This window comes from Ictidomys tridecemlineatus, chromosome X (assembly GCF_052094955.1).
Source record: "Ictidomys tridecemlineatus isolate mIctTri1 chromosome X, mIctTri1.hap1, whole genome shotgun sequence".
Classification (NCBI taxonomy): domain Eukaryota; kingdom Metazoa; phylum Chordata; class Mammalia; order Rodentia; family Sciuridae; genus Ictidomys; species Ictidomys tridecemlineatus.
Window position 1 is genome coordinate 81,230,526 of NC_135493.1, and position 25,605 is coordinate 81,256,130.

Below are 25,605 nucleotides of genomic sequence, written 5' to 3' on the forward strand. Positions count from 1 at the left end.
GTTCTTTCATCTTCTTCCCTGTCTGCAGGTCAACATGTCAGTGTATCTCTGTTTTTTTTTTTTTATCTTTCTGTCATTGGTATCTTGAACTTAGGTCCTGATCAGTGTCTCCCTAGTTGCCTTTGTATCCCCGTATCTCTGTGTGTTTTGATTTTTCTGTTCCTATGTCTAGATCTCTTTGTATATCTATTACTAAGTTTATATGTTCTTATGGCTAAGTGTCTTCACATTAACCATTGAATGTATGTCCCTGAATTACCTTGTTTTTATCTCCTTGCATTGTTGTGACAGGGACAGTAACTCAAAATCATGGGGTCATAGAGGCTCAGCAAGAGAGCATCTGTTTTTCTCTCTAGATTTTTATTCCTGATTCTGTTGCCTTTGTATGTCTAAATCTTTCTTTGTCTGTATGTTCCTATATCCATGGTTTCTTTTGTTTTGATATCTCTGTGGCTTGTGTTTCCATAGTCTCTGTCCCTGTTTTTCCATGTTTGTGTCCTTGTTGCTATCTTTCTGTGTGTAATTCTGTGTCTTTCATTGTGAGCATATATATTTGTGTATGTACTGCTATTTCATGGGATCTCTTTGTTTATTTCATTCATCAGCAGATATTTACTAAGCACCTACTATGTGCCAGGCACTGGGGCTACATGGATAATTCAGAAAAGGCCCTTGCCCTGAAAGAGCTTACATTCTAAGTTAGGGATCCAGATGAGTAACTAGATGATTATTACACTGTATGATAAGTGCTATAAACAAGAAGGGGTTGGGATTAGGCTATGGGAACATGGAAGAGGGAGCCAAACTCAATCTAAGGAAAGGGTCAGAGAAGGCCTCTTAGAAAAGGTGGCAACTGAGAGGTGAAGGGTGAATTAAATTTACTTACATGAAGTAAAGAAAGAGTGTCCCATGCAGAAGGAAGAAATCATGCAAAGATCCAGTGATGGGAGGGAGTGTAGTTTGTTATGGAAACTCCAAGAGCCTTAAATATACCCTGAGAGCCAGAGAAAGTTGTGACCAGACAAGAGACTCAGTTTTTGTTTTAAGAAAGTCACTTCCATGGGTGTTGTGAAGTATGGATTTGGAGGGAGTAGAGACTGCAGAGAGGAAGGACTGTGCAGAGATAGGAATCCCTAAGCCTGTAGGTCCACAGGTCTGCATATCTATATGTTTATATATCCTAGTATATGTATCTCTTAGCACATGTGTGAGTGTATGTCTTTGTGTCACTAGGTCTTTGTCCCTGGCTCACTCTATGTGCTGCCTTCTGGATGTCCCAAATTCAAGTCTTCTTGTTTTGGTGTTCAGGAACCATCACAGGACATAGGCAAGGTAGGGCTGGCCCAGCAGCTGCTCTACATGAGAGCGTTTCACCAGCCAGCAGGAAGCCCAGCGGGGCAGCAGCCTTGGTGACTCCTTCAGCAGTCTTTTGCCTAGAACTACAGGCACATCTGGATCTTGGTGCCTCCGCAGACAAGGCCCATTGGGCCCTCTCACTAGTTGGATATCTCTGTGCTGGAACTGCCCTGAGAAAGAAAATATCAGAGTTGTGTCCTTAGTCCCTGATCAGAGCTCTGAGAAGATCCTAAAATAGGAAAACCGGAAGGAAAAGTAGGCAGGTAGATGGGAAGCAAAAACCTGGAGAAGGGAAGAAGATGGTCACTGTGGGAAATATGGAGGATCCAGATGTGACAGGGGTGTAGTATGGAAGTAGGAAGCTAAGACAGATAAGATAGCAGAGGAAGGAGGACAGCCAGATTTGGAGGAGAGACAGAGCAGATTGGAGGGACGGAGAGAAGTACAGGGAGACCCAGAGGAGGAAAAAGTATCTATCCAACCCAATGTCACTGTCTAAACTGTTGGGGGCCTCTTCCTCCGGTTCTACTAGTATCTCTGGACCTGCAGTCTCTTTCACAGTAGGATAAAGATCCAGAGAGAACTTAATAATACTCTCATCTGACTATGTCTCTTCTCTGCTTATAACCTTTCATGGCTTCTCATTGTCTTTAGGATAAAACCAAATTCTTCATCTTGGCACCGAGTTCTGACCACTCCAGTTCTAGCTTCTCTAGTCTCTATTCCTTTCACCCATATTCTTGCTCAGCCTTCTAATGCAATGTAGGCAGTTCTCTTTTTCTCCTGTAGAAGGTCTTTCTTGAGCTTTGAGGCTGAGCAAGATCTCCCTCCCTGGGTTCTTCTAGTTCCCTAGACTACTTTCTATTCAGGATTGATCCCTCCCTGTGATCACTGTTCATGTCTGGACTTTTCTTTTTCTCAGACCAGGAGTTCCTCAAGGGTATAGCCTGCTCTGATTCCTCTTTGTGATTGGGTATTCAGAGTGCTGGGAGCCCACTGTCCTTTCATCCTGCCAAAGTCTCTCTTGGGACTGGTGTACCCTTGCTCCTCTCAGCCTTAGCAGTACTTACCTATTAGGCCACGGGCTGAGGAGCTGAGACCTGAGCCATTGGCCACATAGAATCCCAAGTGGGGTAGTTGTAGTGTGCTGGGATGTCTGTAGCGGTGCCGAAGGATGAGGAACTCAAGGTAGTTTCCGATGTGGAGAGTGAGGCGGGCTGCAGCAGCTACTTGGAGCTTTAGTTGGGGCTTCCTCACCAGTGCAGGCTGGTCCCAGGACAGGCGCAAGGTGCTCTCACCTTGCACAGATATGGAACTACGGCTGATGGTGATAGTGTAGGCCAGAGGTTTGTCTGTAGTGATTTTGATGATCTGGAAGTAGGTGCGGGTCTGGTCCTTGTGGCCTGGTCTTGGTGGTGCTCCAAGCAGTTTCCCACTGACATGCAGCCCTGGAGCAAGGGGAGTGTGGGTCCAGAGCATGGGCTTTCACCTGAGCATTCACATCATCACCCACAGTATGAGCAGGGATGAGGTCTTGGGGCCCAGGGTCCAGATGAACTACTACAGATTTGTGGCTGGAAGTCTAGCTCGAGAGAAAATAATTCCACCATGGTCCACCCTCAGTTTTTTGTGTGTGAGGACAGGTAATATGTGTGCACATGCTCACCCCAGTGTGGTGATTTGCACATATATGTATGTGTTTACGAGAGAGAGAGAGAGAGAGAGAGAGAGAGAGAGAGAATGTTTGGTTATATTGAGAGGAGTATCTTTGGGCATGTAAGTGTATCTCCATGTTTGAAGAAGGTAGCATGATAGAGTGTGTCTTTTGTTGTATGTTAATGTATGCTTGGATATGTTGGTGTTCTATGATTTGGTACAATAGTGTATGTTGTGTGTGCCTGGTTGTGTGTTGTATACACCGATGTATATCTGGGATGTCAGTGTGCATGCATATGGATATGTGTCATCACATGTGTGACTATGTCTGTGCACCATTGCATTTTATATGTCTAGAGTACTAGAGAATGTGTGCTGTCTTTGTGTGCTGAATTCGTAGAAATTGGGATGAATCTGGGAGTATCAGTTCTTGTGTGTCTGAGTGTGTTTATTGTGTATATCTGGGCATGTATCATGTGTTGCTGTGTGCCTGGATGCATATTTGCATATTTTTAGTGTGAGGAATGTAAAAATAATTTACCATAGGCCCCAGTGTGTGTGTTTCTGTGAGTATCTTGGTGCTTTTGTGCATTTTTGTGTGAGTCCTCATATGTTTTTATGGGTTACTGGGTGTGAGTGAGGTGCTAAATATCTGGGGATATTCACATGAGTATATTGGCTGTGGTGTTGTGTGGAGATGAAGTTACTGCGACTCTCACCTGCCTTTGGGTCCTCTATGAGCTGCAGCAGATCTCCTGGGCGTCCATCAAGTGTGAAGCAGATCCTATCTTCTGAGTGTGGGATGTGGATCACAAAGTGGGGGTCCCCATCCACTGTAAGGCAGGAGATGTAACTCTGAAGTTATGGTCTTGGAAGAAATGGGATGGAGAAGAAGGAAAGGAAAGGAGAAGGGAAGTGGCTATATCTATTGAGACAGAGAGAGAGAGAGGGGGGGGGAGAGAGAGAGAGAGAGAGAGAGAGAGAGAGAGAGAGAGAGAGAGAGAGAGAGAGAGAGAGAGAGCCCAGTCCCACCCAGTCCCAGTGCATGAGTTGTCCTGTACTAAAGAAGGAGGGTGATGGAGATGGCTGGCTTACCAGAGGATGAGAAGGTGAAGATTCTTGGAAATGTGCCTGCAAAGGAGAGAGAGCCTGAATAGTGAGGGACAGATCTAACACATTTCTAGGAACCCTGAGACACCATGGCCTCTGAATCACCTCATCCCACATAAGGGCCAAATTCCTGAGCTCATCATTTCAGGCTTTTCTGGAATCTAGCCCCTTCCTAACTCTCCAATGTTTTCTTTATGCTGTAGCTCAGCTGAACTGACTATTCTTATGAGTGCCCTGCTTTCTGGAGTGATCTTTTTCTCCTGTTTTTCCTGCCACCTGGAATGTTTTCTTTTTCCTTAACTACCAAGGAGAAATTCCTAGTTATTTTTCAAGGCCGGCTCTATTAATGGATTAATGGGTTATCAAGAAATGACTTTGTTGTAAAAATGAACTCTGTCTATCTTGCTCTGTTTCACTGAACCACTTTGGGACTCTGCACAGGGTTCCTACCACCAAGGAGGTTCTCAGAAATGTAGCTCTTCAACCTTGGACTTCTCAGAATCCAGAACTGTTGGATGAACAAACCTTTACTCTTTATAAATTACCTAGTCTATTGACATTCAGTTATAGCTACCTAAAATGGATTGAGATAATGGGCATTGCATTAAGCTGCTAAATTTATGGTTATTTACTATGTAAGCAATAGAAAATGAATACTTCAATTTTCTCTGAGTTTCCATAATGTCATTAAGAATTCTAATTAAGTGGAAATGAAGGCTTAAGGGCTCCTTGCTTACCTTTTGCTGAACCCACAGAACTTCCCTGAGTGTCCATGCTCCCTCCAGTTCCTCCCAGAATTTCCTCAGAATCGCCATCCCAATGTGGATTTCCTGCCACACTCAAAGAAATAAGAGAAATCCTTCATACTCTCAGGGCAAAAGTTCTCTGTTCACCAAAGGGCCCGTCTTCCTTCTGACTAGGAAAGCCCACACTGGCTTCTCAAAACGACCATATCTAGGACTGGGAGTTTATGTTCTTAACAATTTCTTTGTCTTTCAAGCCCAGATATGTACAAAGTTCTTCTTCATAGCATTCATACATAAATAATACACTAATTCATTCAAGCATTGCTTAGGCTTCAGGGATATGATGTTGGAAAAGAGACATGGTTTCTGACCTGGTGAATTTGATAGTTCAGTCAGGGAGGCAGGCATAAAGAAAATCATAATTACAAATGGTGATAAATGCTGTACATAAAACAAATAATGGATTGACTGAATGAGTAATAGAGGCCTGAAGTGGCCTGCAGGGAGGGCTGATAAGGAGATCTGATCTAAGATCTAAGGCAGAACTGGAATTTTAGAGGCAATGGAAAGGAATGAAAGTAGTAGGAAGGGGGAGGACAAGTAGAGGAAGTAACTTCAAAGCAGTTCCTGAGTGGAGACTAGGAAAGAGCCCATGGGAGGAGCAGAGAGAAGACCAGTGGGGCCCCAAGTCTAGAAAATGAGTGGAGAGTGGGAGAAGATGAGGACAGACTTATAGGGGTAGGGATCACTGAATGCAAGGCTTTGAAGGCCATGAAGAGGACTTTGGATTTCATCCCCAATGTGATGGGAAATGCTTGGGGGAAATTAAGTAGAAAAGTAACCTGAAGAGATTTGTGACTTTAAAAGATTCCTTTGGCTGCAGGGGGAGAATGACTTGTAGCAGGACAGGAGAGGAAGCAGAGACCAGTGATGAGGCTGGAACAGTTTTCTAGATGAGATGCAATGGTGTTCTGCTCTGAGATAATGACAGGGTTGTGATAAGTGGGTGGATTGGGGAAATATATTAGAGGTAACGTTGCCAGGAACTGGGGATGGATGGGATATTGGGGGCGGGTGAGGGAGAGGGATGTGTTGAAGAAGATGTCATTTCCAAATTTGCATCTCTATAATTTACTGCCACACTCAACTGTTTTAAATCTTTCCCTATAAGATCACCCAGGACGTGTCACTCTTTCCTATAGGAAGACAGAAGAGTGGAGTGGTGAGACACATTTATTTTGGGACCAGATTTTATGGGTTCAAATCTCTGACTAGCTGTGTAACATTAAAGAAGTTACTTTACCTCTGTGTAATTTAGTTTCTTTATGTGTAAAGCATTTATAAACAGTCTCTTGTGAGAATCAAATGAGAGGCAACAAGTACAATATGTAGAAAAGTACCTGCACGTGGAAAGAGCTAAAAATGTTATTACATTATAGTCTTTGGGAAACTTAAAGGTAATTATCATCATCTTCCCAAATTTTTATGCCCCTCTTATTAAGCAGGGATGTTCATGGAACACAGAAAAACCAATCAGACCTCTGCTGCCAGAGATCCTCCAATTTATAATCCTATATATCTCTCTCGCTTTGGAATTATCATAAATTCTCTTGTCCAACAATGCAAATTTCAAGACTACAGCTTGACTAGTTTGTTTCTGTTCAACCTTCCCAAGGCCTTTAATTCTGTGCTTATGTACTGAGGCCCAGAAATGTTAAGCAACTAGTCCAAAGTCCCAAAGCAACTAAGCAAATAGCTAGAATCTGCACATGTCTTTTAGATTCCCAGTTCCTAGTGGCCTTCATTCACATTCTCCTTTACTCACCATGACTTGCCCTTTTACTCATGGCACTTACCATCTTTATCAGGAGTGAGGAAGGTATAGAAAGCTGGTGGGTTCAAAGACTCCACAAACTTGGACTCCACCATTGACTCAGATAGCAGCTCTAGCTCCTCTGGAAGAAGGAGCAGACTGATGGCCTCAGAGAGGGTGCTGGAAGGCAGCAAGATTGGCAGGTTTGGAGGGCTGCCTTCTTGCTTAGAACTGGAGTTGTTGGGTAGGACCATTGTTGGGACCCCCAGCACAGATGGTCCCAGTGCTTGCCTTGTGCCCTGGGGCCTTAACAACAGGTCTTTCTGAGGCCAGAGCCTTCCAGTGGGTAGCAGAGAAGGCGGAGTAGGGGTAAGGGGGGCAGGGAGGGGTTCTTCAAGGACAGAGGTGGTCATGGTACTGCTGGGACCTGTAGAACTTGAGACTGTGTTTGAGAATGTGTTAAAGCTCTGAGAAGGTGGGAACCTGGGTCTGGCAGGTCTAGGGGGTAGTGGAGTTTTCGGTGTATGGGGGGTTGGGGTTCCAGGTTTGGAAAGTGATAAGTTTATAGAAGTTTGGTGAGGTAAGGTACTAGGTTTAAGAGGTGATAGGATTTTAGGGATCTTAGGCAAGAGGATACCAGGTCTAGGGTGTGGCAGGTTATTTGGGGTCTTGGGAGCAGTAATTTTAGGTCTGGTATGTGGCAGGTGTTTGGGGATCGGAAGTATAGAAACTCCAGGTCTGGGCTGTGACAGGCTTTTGGGTGATTGTGATGTGACTACCCCAGGTTGTGAGTGTGATGGGGAGTCTGTTTTAAGTTGTGATGGATTATCAGGTTTAGAATGCTGTGGGCCACCTTTGGTCTGGGCCAGGATGCCAGAACTCAGAGGTAGAACTTGTGTTTTGGAATTCATGGGTGATGTAACATCAGGATTCTGATGTGATGGAGTGCCAGACTTTGTAAGCAATAGAGTACTAGAATTTGAGGGTGTAAGGGCAACAGGTTTTGTCTTGAGAGTTGGGTGGGCCAAGGTGCCAAAATCTTGCACTGGAGTTTTGGGCTTTGGGTGTGCTGAGGTGGATAAAGCACTAGAGCTCTGACCCAGTGGCTCTAACTCATTGGAACTGGACATCTTTGTAGAATCCATAGCAGTTGAAGTTGGTTTTATAGGCCTTGATTTGGGGGAGACCTTGGGCACCAAGGCTGGCTGAGCTGTGCCAGTCCCTAAGCCATGGCTGCTGCTGTATGAGGGCATAATGGTGGTTGGCCCCGCTGTGGTGGATTGCTGTCTCTTGGCTTCCTCACTGGCTTCCTTGGGCTGCACCATGACCAGTGAAGTCAAAGGTGTGACAAAATTGTATTCAAGGGATAGGTTGAGGATTTTAGCAGCCAGCAGATGGCGAGTGGTGGTGTCACGGGCTTGAAAGCGTGCCTCCAGCAGCTCTCTAATGGTGACATAGGCCCAGAGGCGGCGGATGAATAGGGCTATGTTGAGGGCTGGCTCTCCTGGGCAACCAAATGCCTTCTGGCTGCTGTTGGTGGCTCCTTCACTGTGGCGGGCCACAAGAAGCTGACCCTTGGGGCCACGGGCTGCTAGGTGGATGCCCAGTTCCTGCTCACCTGGCTGCACCTGGCCAGCTACCACTAGCTCTGAGCCACCAAAGTAGTTGGGGAAGAGAGCCCAAGAGGAGGTCCCAACCATGCCGCCCAGATAGTCCAGACGCACATCTGCCAGCAGAGGCATGGATATCTCCTCATAAAGGCCCTCTAATTGCAGGGCTGCATCAGTGTCCTCATATATGCGTCGGGCTACTCCCCGGTTCTCCAGGGACAGGCGACGCAGCAGTGGGAAATCAGCATCATCCCCAAAGGCCAAACTGAATAGGGATACTCTATGGCCCAGTGCCTGACGAATGTTGGAGAGGATCACACTGGGGGTCGTCACGCCGGCTGTGGGCTCCCCATCTGTTAGGAAGATGATCAGAGGGATCCTCCCCATACTGGGGCCCCTCCCAGGTTCCTGGTTGCTATGGTTCAGCACTGAAGCAGCCGCCAGCAGAGCTGCATTGATGTCAGTCCCTAATCGGAGAGAAGACTGTGAGACCACGTTCTCTAGTTACTTCTACCCCCACTGCAGACACACTGGATACTTCACCAATCTCCCAGGCTTAGTCATATCTCATCTTCTCTCTTTTTGCTGCTTATCCTTCCCAACTCCTTTGGTCCCACCCAATATCTCTGAGACCTGATGGTAGGGCCCATACATCCTTGGCTTTTATAATTTTCTGTCTTTGACTGTTCTTCAATTGTTTTTTTTTTTGGGGGGGTGTCTCATTTCCTAGTCATACTGGCAGCTACCCAAAGATAGCCCCCCCCACCTTCTTGCTACAGGGGAAGAAGTTGACAGGAGGGGTGGGTGGGAGAGACTTCAGTAATTGAGAGGGGATAGATCAAAAGCAGAAATTTGCTCAAATACTTAAAAATAAATATCTAGATTATTGATTTTAAAGTCTTAGCAAATACTTCTGAGTATTTGCTTTGAGGAGGAAGAAACTCAGGACCTAAGATAAATGTGCCCTAAGATACTTAGGGAATCAGCTTTCTATTGGGAAAGGGAGATGGAAGGGTAACACAGAGAATGAAGGGACACATATTTATATAAAATGAGACAGTTTCAGGCACTGTGAGAGGTGAGGAGGATGGGAAGTAAAGAGAGGGTTTTGGGAATTTTCAAAATCACCAGTCTGCCCATTTGGGTAGGGAGGTCTAACACTTACAGCCATCAGCTTCCATGTGATCCAAGTAATCCTTGGCACTGTGGACATTCTGGATAGTAGCCTGGATCGAACCTCCAGCTTTCCAGACACTAACTGTGTCAGAAAAGGAGATAATGTTGAAGTAGTCATTGGCTTGTAGGTCACTGAGGATCACATTCATGGCTTTTTTAGTCTGTGGGATATGGATGAAGTAAAGAAGATGGGACAAGATTTGAGGTTTGTGAGCTTGAAAGGCTCTTTCTATGCAAGGCACTAAGGTCTAAATGCTGTATGGCTTTAAGACACTCTGACTTCACCATTCAGTAAGTCTAGTATTATCAAGTCAAGATGCTCTATGGCCTTTTCAGTTCAAGGCCTAGAATTGTATTATCCAATATGGCAGCCACTAGTCACATGTAGCTATTTAGATTGAAATGTGAATTAGTTAAAATTAAAGAAAATTTTAAAATGTAGTTCTTTACTTGCAATAGCCACATTCTAAGTGTTCAATAACTACATGTGACCAGTGGTTACTATAACTAGATAGCACAGAATTTTAGAATATTTTCATAATCAAGGAAGTTCTAATAGACAGCAATGGTCTAAAAAGTTCAAACTCTGTTTTCAGAGCCCTAGAATCCATGTGTTCTATGGTTCCTAACCTTATGACCCAGGACTCAATGAGTCCAGGACTCTAAAGTTCAGGAGTCTTCAGATTTCAGGTCTGTGTAGCTATCTCTCAATGACTTTGTTTTGGTTTTGCTCTAATCTGTTATCATTCTCACTCTCTGTTTATTCTAGGCTAGTCTTCTTAGCAGCCTCCAGATAACCGAGATTCTGCTTTATCTCTAAAACTATGTTCTTGTTGTGCCTTTTAGTACACCCTCCCACTTCCTCTTTATTTATTCAGATCTTCATTATTCTTTCAGTTGTTCCTTCTCCAGAAAGATCATCTTTGAGATGTCTACTTTTACCCTTCTCACCCAGATAGTCCTTGTCACAGACTGTTCACTCTTCAGACACTTATCAAATCCTCTGAGAACAGGGCTTAGATTGCTGCTTCTTCCTGTCTCTTTCCTCCATGACAATACCTAACATAGGGCCAGGCACATAGTAGGTTCAGGGAATAGGTTATGCACATTATAATATTGAGTATCATTTATAGAACGCTTACTGTGTTCCAGACACCATATTAAATACTTTAGATGCATCAGCTTATTTGATCTTTGCAGAAACATAATGCAGAAGGCACTAATATCACTCCTGTTTTTTACTGAGGCTCAAAGAGGCAAAGTGACTTTCTTATAGTCACACAGCTGGTACTTGATGTGTCAGGCACTTCAATTCCTAATTGAGAGATGCCAAATCCAGTGATCCTAAGAAAATATTATACATCCTTTAGACACGTATGTATTTCAGAGATCACAAGAAGGACATTTGAGATTTGCCTTTCTGTACACCTTAAACTGATAGGAGATGTCTTGAAAGCTTCTACTGTGGTGTCTTTCTTACTACTGGGAGAGCTCATGGGTTAGGTCATGGATCCTGGAGTAGGGAGCTAAGTGTTGTTTCCCTTGTGAGAGGGCTGAGACTTAAAATTATGGCCTTTCATATGACTACACCACCAGTTTAAATCCACATTATGTACATCCACAAGAATGGGATCTTAATTGGAATGGGTTGTACTCCATATATGTCAAAATATACTCTACTGTCATGTATATCTAAAAACAACAAATAAAATTTTTAAAAAATGAAAAAAAGATGGCCTTTCCTGAGAACAACAGTAGAAAAGTGCATGGCTGGGGACCTAGAAGGTTGAACCTCTTGTCAATCAGGAACAAAATATGTTTTCATAAGTCTGTTGTTTAATATCCACTTGTTTTGAAATTTCCCAGCTATCTTAGTTATTGACTACTAGTTTAATCCCACTTGGTCTGAGAGCATAGTTTGTATGATTTATATTGTTTTACATTTGTTAGGCTGTGTTTTATGGGCCAGAATGTAATCTGTTTGTAAATGTTCCTTGTGAGCTTGAGAAGAATGTGTATCCTGTTGTTGGTAGAGGAAGTATTCTACAAATGTCAATTAGATTCTGTTGATTGATGGTGCTGTTCAGGTCAACTCTATCCTTACTGATTTTCTGCCCATGAGATTTGTCAATTACTGAGAAAGGGATAGTAAAGTCTCTAATTATAATAGTGAATTAATCTTTCTCCTTTTGGTTATATTAATTGTTACCTCATGTATTTTGGCACTGTTATTAGGTGCATTCACATGAAGCATTGTTATGACTTCTTGGGGGATTGAATTATGTATCAAAAATAGTATTCATTTGCTTCTCTGTTAATTTCCTTGTTCCAAAGTCCATTTTATCTTAAATGAATATATCTTCCGCAGTTTTCTTTTGCTTTGAGTTTGTATGGTATATCTTTCTCTTTTTCTTTACTTTTATTCTACCTGTGTTTTTATATTTGAAGTTTCATGGAAGAAGAAGAAGAAGAAGGAGAAGGAGAAGGAGAAGGAGAAGGAGAAGGAGAAGGAGAAGGAGAAGGAGAAGGAGAAAGAGAAGGAGAAGAAGAAGAAGAAAGAGAGAGAGAGTTGAATTTTGTTTTATTATCTACATTGGCAATGCATCTCTCTCTCTCTCTCTCTCTCTCTCTCTCTCTCTCTCTCTCTCTCTCTCTCTCTCTCTCTCTCATACTGGGGATTGAACCCAGGGGTGCTTAACTACTAGGCCACAACCCCATACCTTTCTTTATTTTTTTATGTGTTATAATTAGTTATACTGACAGTAGAGATAGGGGTCTCACTAAGTCACTCAGGGCCTCACTAAATTGCTGAGGCAGCCTTTGAACTTGTGATTCTCCTGCCTCAGCCTCTCTAGTTGCTAGGATTACAGGAGTACACCACCATGCCAGGGAATCTGTCTTTTAATTGGCATATTTAAAACATTCATTTTAAAGTGATTTCCTGATATACTTGGATTAATATTTGCCATATATAACTGCTTTCTGTTTGTTGCCTTATTCTTTATTCCTATCTTTGTCTTCTACTCATTTCTGAGTTCTGTAGTTTTAATTGAGTATTTTACACTATCTAATTATTTCTCAACTCTTATCATATCCAGTTGAAAAAAATTTAGGGGTTACCCTAGATTTTGCAATGTGCACCTGCAACTAATTCAAGGCTACTTTTAGATAACACCGTACAGCTTCATGCATAGTGCAAGAACCTTGCAACAGAGTATTCCTAATACTTCCCTCTCATCCGTCATAGCATTGTTTCATTAATTGTATGTATACATAAGTCATGTTCACTCAGTGCATTTTGCTATTATGATTTTGAACAGATTTTTATCTGTTAGATAAATTAAAAATAAAAATAAAATATTTTATTTTACCTTCATTTATTCCTTCTCTAATGCTTTTTCTTACTTTATGTGATCAAAGTATTTAAATAAATTTAAATTTTTCTCCTTACCAAAAAACTGCTTTCAAAAATTCTTGCAAAAAAAGGTCAACTGTTGGTGATTCCTGCAATTTTTGTTTGAGAAAGTAAGTCCTTAGTTCTTTCACACTGGAAGGAAAATTTTGAAGTATCAACAATGCTAAGCTGGAGTGGTTTTCTGCTTTGACACAAAATATTTCACTCCACTCTCTTCTTGTTTCCATGATTTCTAAAGAGAGGTATCATGTAATTCATATCCTTATCCCCCTAGAGGTAAGGTGCTTTGTTCCTATGGCTTTTTTTTTTCAAGATTTTCTCTTTCCCTTTGATTTTCTACAGTTTGAATGTGTTATATCTAGGTGTAGTATTTTTTTTTTTTTTTGCTTTTATCATGCTTGGTGTTCTTTGAGCTTCTTGGAGCTATATGCTTTGGTGTCTGTCATTTCTTTTGGAAAATTTGCATCCATAATTACTTCATATATTTCTTTTGTTACTTTCTCTATTTTTTGTTACTTTTTCTTCTCATTTTATTATTCCTATTCCATATGCATCATGCTTTTGTAATGGTCTTAGGGTTGTTTCATGTTCTGGGGTATTTTTTCCATTCATTTTTGAGAAGTTTCTATTGATATATTTTCAAGCTCACTGATTCTTTCCTCAACCATGTCCAATCTCCTGATGAGCTCATCAAAGGCAGTTTTCATTCTTTTTTTATTTCTAGCGTTTTTATAGGGCTTCCATATCTCTGATGCTTACATTAATCATCAGTTTTTGCATGCTGTCCAATTATTTCATTAGAACCCTTGGCATATTAATCATATATATCTTAAATTCCTGCTCCGAAAATTCCAACATCTTCTAAATATCTGAGTCTGGTTCAAATGATATAATTATGTCTTCAGATTTCAGGATTTTTAACCATTTTACATCCTTTTTAATTTTATGTTGAGAGTAGACATGATGAAACCAGTAAAAGGAAGTAAAGCAAATAGACTTTTAATGTGAAGTGTTATATCATCTACCTGAGACTACATTTGTTGTTGGCAGTAGTTGAAAGGGTCAGAGACTAAAAGGTACTCCAGTGTTTGTATTTTCATCTCATCTTTTGTCTTTTGTTTTCCCTAAGGACTTTCTTATTAAGGTCTAAAGCTTCTAGTGCTTTCACCTGTAGCCTCCATATATTATGCAGTGATTGAGTTGATGTGTTCCAGTGCACAGTGAGAAGAAGTGATCTACAATATTTTGGTTAGGTCTGTCTTTTGGTGAGCTAATGGCTCAAAACTGATTTGGAGACCCTACCCTATGCACTGTAATGGATACAAGAAGGTTGAAAAGTTCTGAAATTGAGTACATCCCTTTCCCTACACTGAAGACTGGGGATCTTACTACAGATTGACTGATTGCTAAAACATAACTCAGTCTTAGGTCTCAAGTGCTCTGTGATTGAAAGCTTAAAGACACTACTTTATCAGGACACTCAAACATTATCATTCTAGAGCCTCTGAGTATTATGGTTTGAAATGCTGCTTCTAGAACTTTATGGATCAAGGCACAATGTCAAAGTTTCTGTTATCTATGACCCTAGAATCCTGAGTCAAGGGTAACTAACAGAAGTGGTATCATATTAAAATTAATTAATCCCAGAACTTTTAAACCTATAACAAGGGTACAGGTTTAAAAACTTAACTAACAAAATCACACCAAAACTCATGACTTTGGTAAAAAAAAAAAAAAAAAAAAAAAAAAAAAAAACTCTCTCCATTATCTAAGGTTTTATTGATTCAGGATTCTATGAACACGGGGTGATCTGGATTGACAGTTTTATGAACTAAAGATAAACTAGAAGGAAGAGTTACTAGAATGCTCTGTTTTCATGTCTACATGGTTCCTGTTATGTAAGGTGCCAGGGACCAAGAGGAGACCTGGCTATAGGAGACTAAAGGGTATGGGATATGGGAAGGAAGGACATTGAGACTTCGGGAACCTAGAGTTCCAGCACTCACAGCTTTATGAACCATCTAATGCCAAAACAGGGTCCTTCTTACCTGCTTCATCTTGGTACCAAACATGGAGCCACTCACATCAATAACAAACACCACATTCTTTTCCACAGGCTGGAGGCCTCGGGGGGCAAAGTAATGAATAAAATAGCCACCATAAATCTGAACAAAAAGAAGGGAAACCAAAAAGGACTGTGAGAGCAGATTTAATCAGGCCCATCTTATCCTCCTGCACGACAGCCTGCTAGGACTGCCAGGATCCTAGGACCTCTTTCTCACTGTTTCTAGTTACAGAGGCATGTGTACAATTGTTTGCTCAATGTCCTTCTCCCCCCACCAGAACTCTTCTGTTCAGACCTTCATCCCAGGCCTTGCCCAGAGCTGTGGAGTGAAGGAGACTGGCCTGTGGCCCAGGGCTCCAAGGATCAGGATTTCTGTAATATGTGAGTTCCTGTCCGTGAGAGAGCTGGGCTTGCACAGTCTTCAGGGTCCCCAGGGACACTTTGCCTGGGCTCCAGGAACTGTAAGTATTGTTTTAACCTCCCTCAATAGAGTGAGCCTGGGGCCCAGCTCATTGCTGCCAAGGGCTGGGAATTTGCAGGGCCTCCCTCTCCTCCTAAAACCTCCTTTCTGCTGTTGCTGGGCAGAGCACGAGGGGAGGAGGCAGCAGAGGCCAATTGAGCTGTGTGTGCAGAGGGGATTGGTTACACCAGGTACAAATGCCTTGGGCTGCCCTGGCTGTGATTGGCTGCGGTGTCTCTCCCCCTACTCCATCTCTCTCTGGCTCTCTCTGCAGAGCCAGGGGGCTGGGCAAGCTGAGCAAAGGGGAGGGGGCCAGAAGGTCCCTCAGCACCAGAGTCTGCTCAGCCCAGGGTTGTCTGGGCTTGCTGAGCCTCTGAGATCCCTGAAGCCTGAAGCCTGAAGCAGGCCTGGCTCTGGGAGACTGGCTCATCCTCCACTTGGCCCTCAGGTGCTCTGTGACCAGAAGGCTGGACACTGGCTCCGCCTACCTCACTGGGGAGAGAGGAGATGGGAGGCCCTTGGCCCCCTTTGAATGAGTCCATAGGTGCACATGTGGCTTCTGTCTCCAGGTGATCCTGGCTCTCTGTCACAAGGCATGAATCACTCAACCTACCATTGCTTAAGCCATGAGAGAACTCAGCTGGCCTCGAGTATGACTCCCTTACAGGGGTAGGGAGAACTGTCATGCATATCATGCCACCCATGCTTGGTCCCAAGCTAACCAAATCCTATTGGGACACCTGGGGCACTACCCAGCTCACCAACCTCTCGCTGGCTCCTCCACAATCACCCCACCCCACCTTCTCAATTCAGGAAGAATGTGAAGGGTGCCGGGACACACACTTGCACCACCCACCTGCCCATGGCCCCATCCATCTTCTGAAGACCATGCAGTCTTAACACAGACCCTAGGCAATTAGGGCTCTCAGCAGTCTCTATCTCTTGTCTTCCTTTCACCATCTCCCCAACGTGCAACCCACTGGATGTCCCTTAGAACATAAAATCAGGCGTCTTTCCCATCCATGGAGGCAACCCCTTGCTCCCAATCCCCCTCAGACTTCTATCCAGCCTCTTCTCTCCCCACGACATTCCAGACTAAAGACTGGGTCTCCTGAGATGGTCTCTCTTCTCCAGTTCACACCTACACAACCACCAGGACTGATCCTACTCCCAACTCATGGGGACACTGCTTTGTTCAAAGGCAGCTATGTGCTAGCTTACCTCCAAACTCAGTTTGTGTATTAGAAATCTCACCAGACTAGGCCTCACTGATGAGTTTCAGACTTGACAATGACTTCCACTCTCTCCCAAAGCCTTTCTCCCTGGCATTCTGAGATCATCAGCTGTCCACATTCTCCTAACACCCCTCAGGCCACTTCATCCAGTTTCTCTCTCTAGGACCCTTTGTCCACCCGCCCCTTTTCAGTGCTTCCGGTCAGCCAGATCAGAGTGTGCAAAGACAGTGATTAGGATTGTCTCTCACTGGAGTAAACTAGCGAGGCTCGGGGTGCTGAGCAGGCTTTCTGCTGTTGGTGGGGCCTGGCAATCTGAAGCTCCAGATCAGTGGCTGCGGAATGGGGAACTCTACCTGACGGGACATCACAGCCCGGGCCTCTGACTCCACTCTTTCTCCCTGTGTGGACTCACTCTCTAGCTTGAGTTTCACTGCTGAATCTCCACCTGTGTCCCACATCTCTTTCTGGGCCTCCGGGTACCCGTTCCCCCACCACAACTGCCGACACTCTAGTGTGGACCTCTTCACCTGGAAGGCTGAAGATGCTTCCAACAGATGCTGCTCAAACAACAACCTCACCAACTTCCCATGATGCAGCCCTGAGATTGTCTCAGGTGGGAGCCACATCATTGAGCCTAACCTGGATAAGAGTGTCACCTTCAATTCTGTGCCCAGCTAGTCTGCCACCAATTCCTGATGGTTTTACCTGCTAGAGACTTCTCGGGCCGCCCCTACCTCTCCCTCCAAAACAAAACAATCTCAAATACAGAGCTACTTTTCCTTGGGTTCCCTGCTTTTTGCGAAGTCCTCCATCTCTACAGCTTGGCCACAGCTAGCTCCTGGGTTGCCATACTCACGACCTCATAATTTACCGCCTTGTCACGGCTCCCCAGTCACCTACTGGACAGATAGTAGCTTCCTTTTCATGCCATGGCAGGAAATGCCAGCCATTTTCTGATATCTTACCATTTTGCATCTGAAATCCATGCTCCCTGGTTCCCAAGCCATTTCTGACTCCCTGCACACACTCAGAGATGTCAGGCCTCTGTTGCTTTTACCCTGTGGCCCCACTTGGCCAGCATGCCTTTCCCTTCCCTCACGGCCCCCACACATGGCCTGTTTCTGGCATTCCTTATGTCCCAGGTCAGCTCGACATCCTGCAAGGTGCCTTCCCTGGCTCCCTTTCCCCCTCATCTTGCTGGCCGCACACCTTGTGCTCTCTTGGAAAGGGTATGTCTCATCCTGTGTCTGGGTTGTTTCCATCTGTATGGCCACAGAAGAGGCAGGATGTGTGTGGAATCCTCCAGAGTTCCCTGCACCAGCCCAAACTGGAAACAACATCAGTCAGGGGCCTAGGGAGTCCTGATGGAACAAGTAGATGAATGCACTGGGCTTGAAAGGTGGGCACAGTCAGGTAGGTAATGGTATGGGGATGGAGTGCTCCTGGCAGAAGGCAGGAGGAGTCAGAGTTCACAGTTAGTGGAAGTCCTCATTGTCCAATTGAATGGCCAGTCCCATGTACCCAGTCTCTATGCTCACTCCAGGCTATGTGGAAAAGGTAAAGAACCAAGCAGCAGAGGATGTCTCCATGAACTAAACATACCCGGGTAGGTGACAGAAGGGCAGGTTATGCCCCTGCTGCCATCTGCTGACAGGGTACCCACAGATCCTCCTCAGGGTAGGTCAAATGCTTCCTTCCCCCCTGCACAACAGCCTTGCCATACCTCTGCACCACTGCACATGCTATTCCCTCTCTGGTGTGCTTTTCCCTTCACCAAGTTCACCGACATGGAAGCAATGCCATTCATTACCCTCACACTCTCTGACTTGCCATCTCCTTCAAGAAGACTATTCTGAACCAGCCTTCTCTGGAACCCCCACTTTACCCAACAGGTAGACACACAGTGCCTAGGGATTTGATGCACGTGATGACTATGTGGATCTGGCTACATCAGAATGGGGAGATTAGGGGTTGAGGCCACAAATTTCTGAATTTCTAGAGTCTAAGGGCAGGATTCGTGTAGAGGGGCTCTGCTGGGTGGTCATGTATCCAGGTAGAAGTGAATGCACAGCACACAGGAAGAGCCTGGAGGAAAGCAGAATGTTCTGGCAGGGGAGAGAGAGGAATTTCAGATGGGATGGAGTCATGAAGAAGAAGGGATTTGGTCCAGGATTAAGAGGAGGATGCTGACTGGTGGAGAAGCAGGAGAAAGACCCTCCCAGGGCAGCAGCTGGTCTGAGAAAATGATTGATCATACACAGAAGACGGATCAGGTGACCCAGGAAAAAAGAATGTGTTGTGCACTGGGGCTGCTGGAGGGTGTGCTGGCTGCTGGGAGATGTGTGGCCCAAAGGCAGGCCAGGACCAGACCTATCAGGCTGTCTCCATCCTCCTGGAAAGTCAAGGTCTTGGGTCAGAACTCCATAGCTCAGAAGGAGTAGGGATCTCTCAGGGTGTTCATGAGAGGGTGGGCTCAGAACTGAAGGGCTCCCTCTTTAGGCATGTGGCTCTTGGACGAGAAAGGCCTTTGTAGCAAATGAGAGATAGCAAGAAAGCCCACGAGAGCAGGACAGTATCAGAGCCACAGAAAGCATGAGAGACTAACTGCTGGACAGTGGTTCACTTTGCCAAAGAGCTAGCTCTGAGTGGGCAATGCTTTGGTCCATTCTGGGAATGGGTTCATTTGGACCGTGATTCAACTCCTGTGGTTCCAGGTTCCCATCCCTTTGGGTATACACGTGGGTCCCAAGGTCAGAAGCTTTGAGACCTTACACATCATCCTATCCTTGTTCACTAGTTCCCATTCATCCCCAATTGTGTACACCAGAGCATTGTCCAGACCTGTCCAACTTCAGAACCCATATTCTCTCTGAGTACCTGCACATCCCCAATGATGTCCTCCATGACCACATCATATTGGACCATGAAGTCAGCCATGATGCCTGAGCTGGAGAAGGCAGACTGGTCTTGCAATGTGGGGCAGAAGATGATTTGGACACAGGTCTCTCCCTTCTCGATCCTGGTGGATGGGGGTGAATCAGCCTCACCTGTGTGGAAGGGGAGAGTTGGGGCAGTGTGGCATGGAAGGCTCTCGCCAAACAGAAAATCCAGGGACATAGACAGCACAAGGGCACCATCAGGGAAGGTGAGAAATCCAACCCTTACCACCACCTGCATACATCACCCTCCCACCTGCCCCCATGCCACTCTCTCTCCCAATCCTGCAGCCAGCTCCTGATTCATCTCCTCCATCACACCCAGCCTGACAGACCCAGCCACATCCTCAGCTCCCAGCACTGGCAGTCTGTCCCTCACTCACAACCTCACCCTGCCATGTTTCCCATCCTCACTGGGCCAGCCTGGAGGAGTGTCACTGCTCAGCTCACCCAGAAGCCCAGGTTCCCCTCCAGAGAGGCACTGTGGTGCATGTTAGAGCAGAGACAGACACATCCACAGGGCCTGGGTCTCCTCCTATCCCCTTCCCTCTGTGGGAAATGGCAGTCTAGCAAGGTTCTCCTGTGGCATAGAATTGCATGTGCTTTCTTCCCCCATGCCTCTGACTCCCAGCATCACGTGTGTGAATAAGCCTTTTAGCGTCTCATGAAATCACTGATGACTTTCTGGTCCCGGATGTTTGCTGAGCTGGCCACAAGATCAACTCCTCTGGAATTTTAGTCCAAGACAAGTGTCCATTTAGAAAGGTCTGTGTGCCTCCCTTTTTCCACAAAATGGAGGCCTGGGAATTCTGCTCCCCCTCCTTCCTGCTACAGCTGTCAGGAAGCTTAGGGGCAAACTGAGCCCCCATACTCTCTGAGGCGCCTGCTCACATACATTCCCTGGGCTTCCTTCCTTTCAGAGATCTTTGTTCTCTTTTATCCCCACAGGATTGGTTCTATCCTCTGTTTTAGCCTTTAAGGGGAAGGGGGAGGGAGCTGCCATTTATAGCTTAGGGCTTAAGAGTGCAGGCTGCAACACTCAGATGGCCCTTGGGTGCTGGTCTCTCCTGCTGTTGCCTTGTGTCACTGGAGAAGTTAGTCCCTCTCTGTTCACCTTAGTCCCATCATCTGTAGCATAGGGATGATAATTACCCTGGTTTTTAGACAGTGATTTGGGGACTAAATAAGAGCATTCATGTAAAGTATTTGGAACCATACCTGGATCTTCATGAATACTGATTAGTGACAGCTAGTACAATCATCACCATTCATTACTCTGCATCAAATGATTTCAAGATAAGTATGTTCTCAAATTCTCACAATGGTTCTGTGCCATAGAAGACACCTCCTCTATTTTAAAGATGGGGCATTTGAAGTAGAGGGTGAAGTGACTTGCTTTGCTGAGCCCATATTAGAAGAGTATCAAAGCCAGAATCGATAGCAGTCTATTGTCTGTCTGTTTCCAATTTTTCCCCCTCACCGCCTCTCAGGGTCAGCAGGTTGAAATCAACCAGGACCTCCAATGCTAAACAGATCTGTGATGGTGGCCCCTTGAACTGGGGGATTTCTCTGTGCCTGTCCACTCACATCTCAGCAGATCTGTACAGGTCTGCTCAGTGGTTTCCAGCCTGGTTAGACGTTGAGTCCAGAAGCTGGTTAAGGATTAAGATTCATGGGCCCTACCACAACCTAGTGTACCTGGTGCCAGAAGTTTGAGGCCCAGGAATCTGTTTCTGAAAGCTCCTGCAGTGATTCTGATGAAGCCAGCCAGGCCTTCCTAGTCCTCTGGATGAAATCTGAAGCAAGCCTGGCAGCCAGGTTGCCTCTCTGCCCCAAGGGTCCTGCAAAGGTACCCTCCAGGGTGCCTATGCTCCCTGTCTTCCCATGGTCCTTCCACTCTCAGCAGTGATCCTGGGGAAAGCCGGATTTGGCCAGTGTGGCTTCACTGCCCATAAAATTGTAAATATGTGATTTTGTGATCCAATCCAACAGAACTTTCCCTAATATTGATTCTTTTTAATGAGATAAATCAAATATTTTGGAAGTTTGAAACATGCCCCAGATGTCTTCAACTCCAAACATGCCTTCTCCTCTTTGAGGTGGGAAGGGCCTTGGCTGTTAGCACAAGGCAAAAGCATCACTATTGTAATGCCCAACAGTAAGCAGATGATTCCCATTCAGGAAGGCCAGTGTGGTGGTTGACCCAAAAGTGATGTCCACATACTTGTGCGGTGGTTGGTGTGCAGGCGGCTGGTCCTCAAAGGTGGTACATGCACATAGGAGATGCCTGTCCTTTCTGACACTGTGACTTCTACGTTCAGCTTTGACACCAATTGACCAGGCCTCATGCTTATCATCAGCTGGTATTGACCCTGGTGTCGCTGCAGCAGCTCCTCATAGGCCAGGGCAAAAGTCACTTCTGTGCCTGCTGCCAGGCTGGTGGAGATTTGGAATTTCTCTGATTCCCGGTCCCTGGGTAGGAAAGACAGAAGGGTGGGAGGGAATGGGATTTATGGAGGAGTAGGGGAGCTGTTAGATGCTGTGAAAGTTGACCTGGTTCTGCTTTTCTTCACCATTGTTTCAGTAGACCTAACTAGGTTTCTGGTTCAACTAAGTTCCCGACTCATAGACAGTCATGCAGGCATCCACTAATTAGCCTCTTTCCCTCCCACATTCCTCCTTTTAAACATTCTGCTTGAGAAATTATATGAAAGGTAGTTCACCCTTAAGTAAACTCATTCTGTGAAAATTCGAATCTAGAATGGGTTTGTTTTACCAAAAAAAAAAAATATGCCTCTTCCCTTTCAAAATAGCCCCTCACACAACCCCTCCCCTATGTGTTAGACTGAGCTTGTTTATATGGCATTGACTCAGTTTTCAGGAGCCAAATCTAAACTTTTCCTGCAGGACAAAATTCTCTTGGAATCTGGGAGGAAATATTAAAAGAAGACAATGCATTTCTGCCAACTGAATGAAACTCAGAAAACAGGATTCAATTTACAAAAATCTCACTTGCACATAACCTTCCTGGAAGGAACAAATTCTTAAACAAGCTACATCCTGAGAGCAGGAGAAAAGTAGAAATGGTGAAATAAACTTCTATTTGTTGAAAACACTATGTTGCATACTTTGATATTCATTAACTCTCATCATCTTCATTTAATCATATGAAGTACAGATCATTGTTCCCACTTTACAGAAGTAGCCCAGAGAGAACATGTCTCCCTTGATAATGAAGCTCAGAAGGCTTAGTCATATTCCCGAATGCATGGGGCCTTACCTGATGCCTACATGAGCAGCTGTCTTTCCCTGGTGATAGGCTTCCTCATAGATTTTCTTTGCTTGGCGCTTCTCTTTGACTTCTGCAACATAGACTTTATTGTTGATGGTCCTGATGGTACAGGAAAGAGAAGGGACAGAGGAGGCAGATAAAGAGAAAGAGATGATCAGAGACATGGGAAGACATAAAGAAGGAGGAGGAGAGGAATGGGAAAAAAGGGGAAGAACAAAATCATATCATAAAGCCCAAGTTTGAAAGGGAAGAAGAGAGGAGAGGAGAGGGAGATAAACCAGGGTGAAATCATTACAATGATCTTCATTTTTTCAGATGTGGAAATAGACACCACACAGCATATGATAGACCTAGTCTTATAATTTTGTATTTTTCAAGGTATTGAATGAGTTTTGTCTTTTGACACACAAGGTGTTTTTAGGTGAGACATAACTGAACATTTTTTACTATTATTATTATTACATATTTTCTATAGCATTTATTTAAAAACATGACCTTTTGAACCCACGAGCTCACAGATGTTTTACTTAGGATAAGACTAACTTAATATCAAAAAGTGCATCTATTTAAAGAAAATACATTAAGTAAACAACATGGTTGGGGGCATGGGTGGTAAAAGTTGTGAAAATGGTGTGTGAATTACTGCAAAGCCTTCTGAGGCTGACTAGGGACCTTCCTGTTCTCGGGGATTTCAAAGATAGATGAAAAGTGAGAAAAACAGACTTGCTATTCTTCCAATTTCTCTAAGGCCATAAACTATAAGAGAGAATAAAGAAGGAAGCAGGAGAGAACACTTTTTCCCAAGCCTTCAAGGAAGGGTCCTGGAGGAGGTGGCCTTGGAGCTGGTTCTGAAAAACAGGGAGGCTATGGATAATAATCTGCACTGATCATGCCTTCCCAATATCTTTTGTTGTCTTCTCCTCTTCCTGATCTCTACATCTTTGGAACAATTTGAGGCTCTATTCTTGACATAATTTCCTCTTGCCTTTCCTTACTTATCCTCTCTCTCTCTCTCTCTCTCTCTCTCTCTCTCTCTCTCTCTCTCTTTCTCTCTCTCTCTCTCTCTCTCTCTCTCGTCCTCTGTACTTCCTATATTCATTCTCTAGGTAATATCAAGTCCTATTGCCTTAATACCGATTTGCAGCCAGGCATGGTGGCTCTCCTGTAATGCCAATGACTCAGTACGCTGAGGCAGGAGGATCACAAGTTCGAGGCCAGTCTGGGCAACTTAACAAGACCCTATCTCAAAATAAAAATTAAAAGGGGTGGGAATGTGACTCACTGGTAGAGCACCCCTGGACTCAATCCCAAGTACTGCCAAAAAAAAAAAAAAAAGAAGAAGTTTAAAATGCTATTTATACACAGATGACTCCCAAATGTATTTCCAGGGTGGATCTGTCCCCTGAACTCCAGAACTATACATCCAATTGCTTACTTGACATCTCCACTAGAATGTTCAATTGTAACCTCAAGCTTAACATACTCCAAACTGAGCTCCTAGTTTCTTCCCCCACCTCCAAAATCTGTTCCTCCCCAGGTCTTCCTTATCTCAGGAAATTGTTACTCCACCAAATCTTAGAGCCCAATCCATCAGGGATTTTCAGATCTATTTTTAGAATATATCCAGAATCTGACCACTTCTCACGACCCCCACAATTCTTTCCCCGGTTCAAACTACCAATGTCTCTTGCTTGGATAAATACAGTAACCTACTAACAGGCCTTCCTCTTTAAACCCTTGCTCCTTATAGTCTGTTGTCATAGCTGTCACAGAGATCCTGTTAATCCTAAATCAGGCCACGTATTTCCTTTGCTCAAAACTCTCTGTGGCTTCCATCCCCACTCAAAGTAAAAGCCAAACTCCTCACCGCACCCGCTGTGACCCTACACAATTTGGCTTGCTGTCACCTCTCTAATGCCACCTCCTCATACTCTGTCACTCATTTTGTTCCAGCCACACTGGCCTCCTTGTTATTTCTTTTGATAAAGTTAAATTTATTTTAAAGAAATACATAAAATCATAAGTTGTTCATATTAATGGGTGTATTCATTGTGTAATGTTTAAATCAAGTGAAACATTTATCTTCTCAAGCATTTATTATTCCTTTGTGATGAAAACTTTCAAAATATTTTTGGAAATATACACTACATAATGTTATCTGTAGTCACTATACTGTGCAACAGTACCACAGAGCTTCTTGCTCCTATGTAAAAGTAACTTTGTACCCATTGATCAACACTCCCTCATCCCTCCCCTAGTCTACTCTACCCAGCCTCTGGTCACCACGATTCTATTTTCAACTTCTGCAAGATCAACTTTTTTAGATTTCACGCGTGCATGAGATCATGTAAATACTTGTCTTTCTGTGCCTGACTTATTTCACTCAACACAATGATCTCCAGCTCCTTCCATGTTGTCACAAATGACAGGATTGCATTTTTTTATGGATGAGTAGTATTTCATGGTATATGAGTGCCACATTTTCTTTATCCATTCATCAGCTTAAGGTGTTTCTATTTCTTGGTTGTAGTAAATAACACTCCTGGCTATTTCTTGAGCTTGTTCAGCATACTCCTATCTCAGAGCCTTTGCAATTACTGTTCCCTTTGCCTGGAATGTTCTTCATCCAGATCTTTGCAAGTTTTCACACCCTCTCTTTTTTAAATTATTTTTTGTTGTTTTAGATGGATAGCATGCCTTTATTTTATTTGTTTATTTTTGTACGTGGTGCTAAG

At 44.3% G+C, this 25,605-nt stretch overlaps 1 protein-coding gene and 1 long non-coding RNA gene across 2 annotated transcripts in view; one reads left to right on the forward strand and one right to left on the reverse strand.

The window, feature by feature from the left end:
- Positions 1–23,936, forward strand: part of LOC120890726 (uncharacterized) — a 92,267-nt gene extending 68,331 nt beyond the window's left edge. Inside the window, exons 3-4 of the long non-coding RNA XR_013431824.1 lie at positions 15,226–15,408; positions 22,486–23,936. This is a non-coding gene — a long non-coding RNA (uncharacterized LOC120890726). The remainder of the gene's footprint in view (positions 1–15,225; positions 15,409–22,485) is intronic.
- The window catches only part of Itih6 (inter-alpha-trypsin inhibitor heavy chain family member 6), a 29,266-nt gene continuing 4,231 nt past the window's right edge, over positions 571–25,605 (reverse strand). The window contains exons 3-13 of the mRNA XM_005339787.3: positions 22,859–22,969; positions 21,803–22,050; positions 19,520–19,689; positions 14,931–15,047; positions 9,457–9,628; positions 6,725–8,758; positions 4,860–4,952; positions 4,108–4,143; positions 3,732–3,845; positions 2,427–2,804; positions 571–1,526 (exon numbers count right to left, since the gene is read on the reverse strand). Of these exons, the coding sequence (XP_005339844.2) occupies positions 1,315–1,526; positions 2,427–2,804; positions 3,732–3,845; positions 4,108–4,143; positions 4,860–4,952; positions 6,725–8,758; positions 9,457–9,628; positions 14,931–15,047; positions 19,520–19,689; positions 21,803–22,050; positions 22,859–22,969 (3,685 nt within the window). The 3' untranslated portion in view covers positions 571–1,314. The remainder of the gene's footprint in view (positions 1,527–2,426; positions 2,805–3,731; positions 3,846–4,107; positions 4,144–4,859; positions 4,953–6,724; positions 8,759–9,456; positions 9,629–14,930; positions 15,048–19,519; positions 19,690–21,802; positions 22,051–22,858; positions 22,970–25,605) is intronic.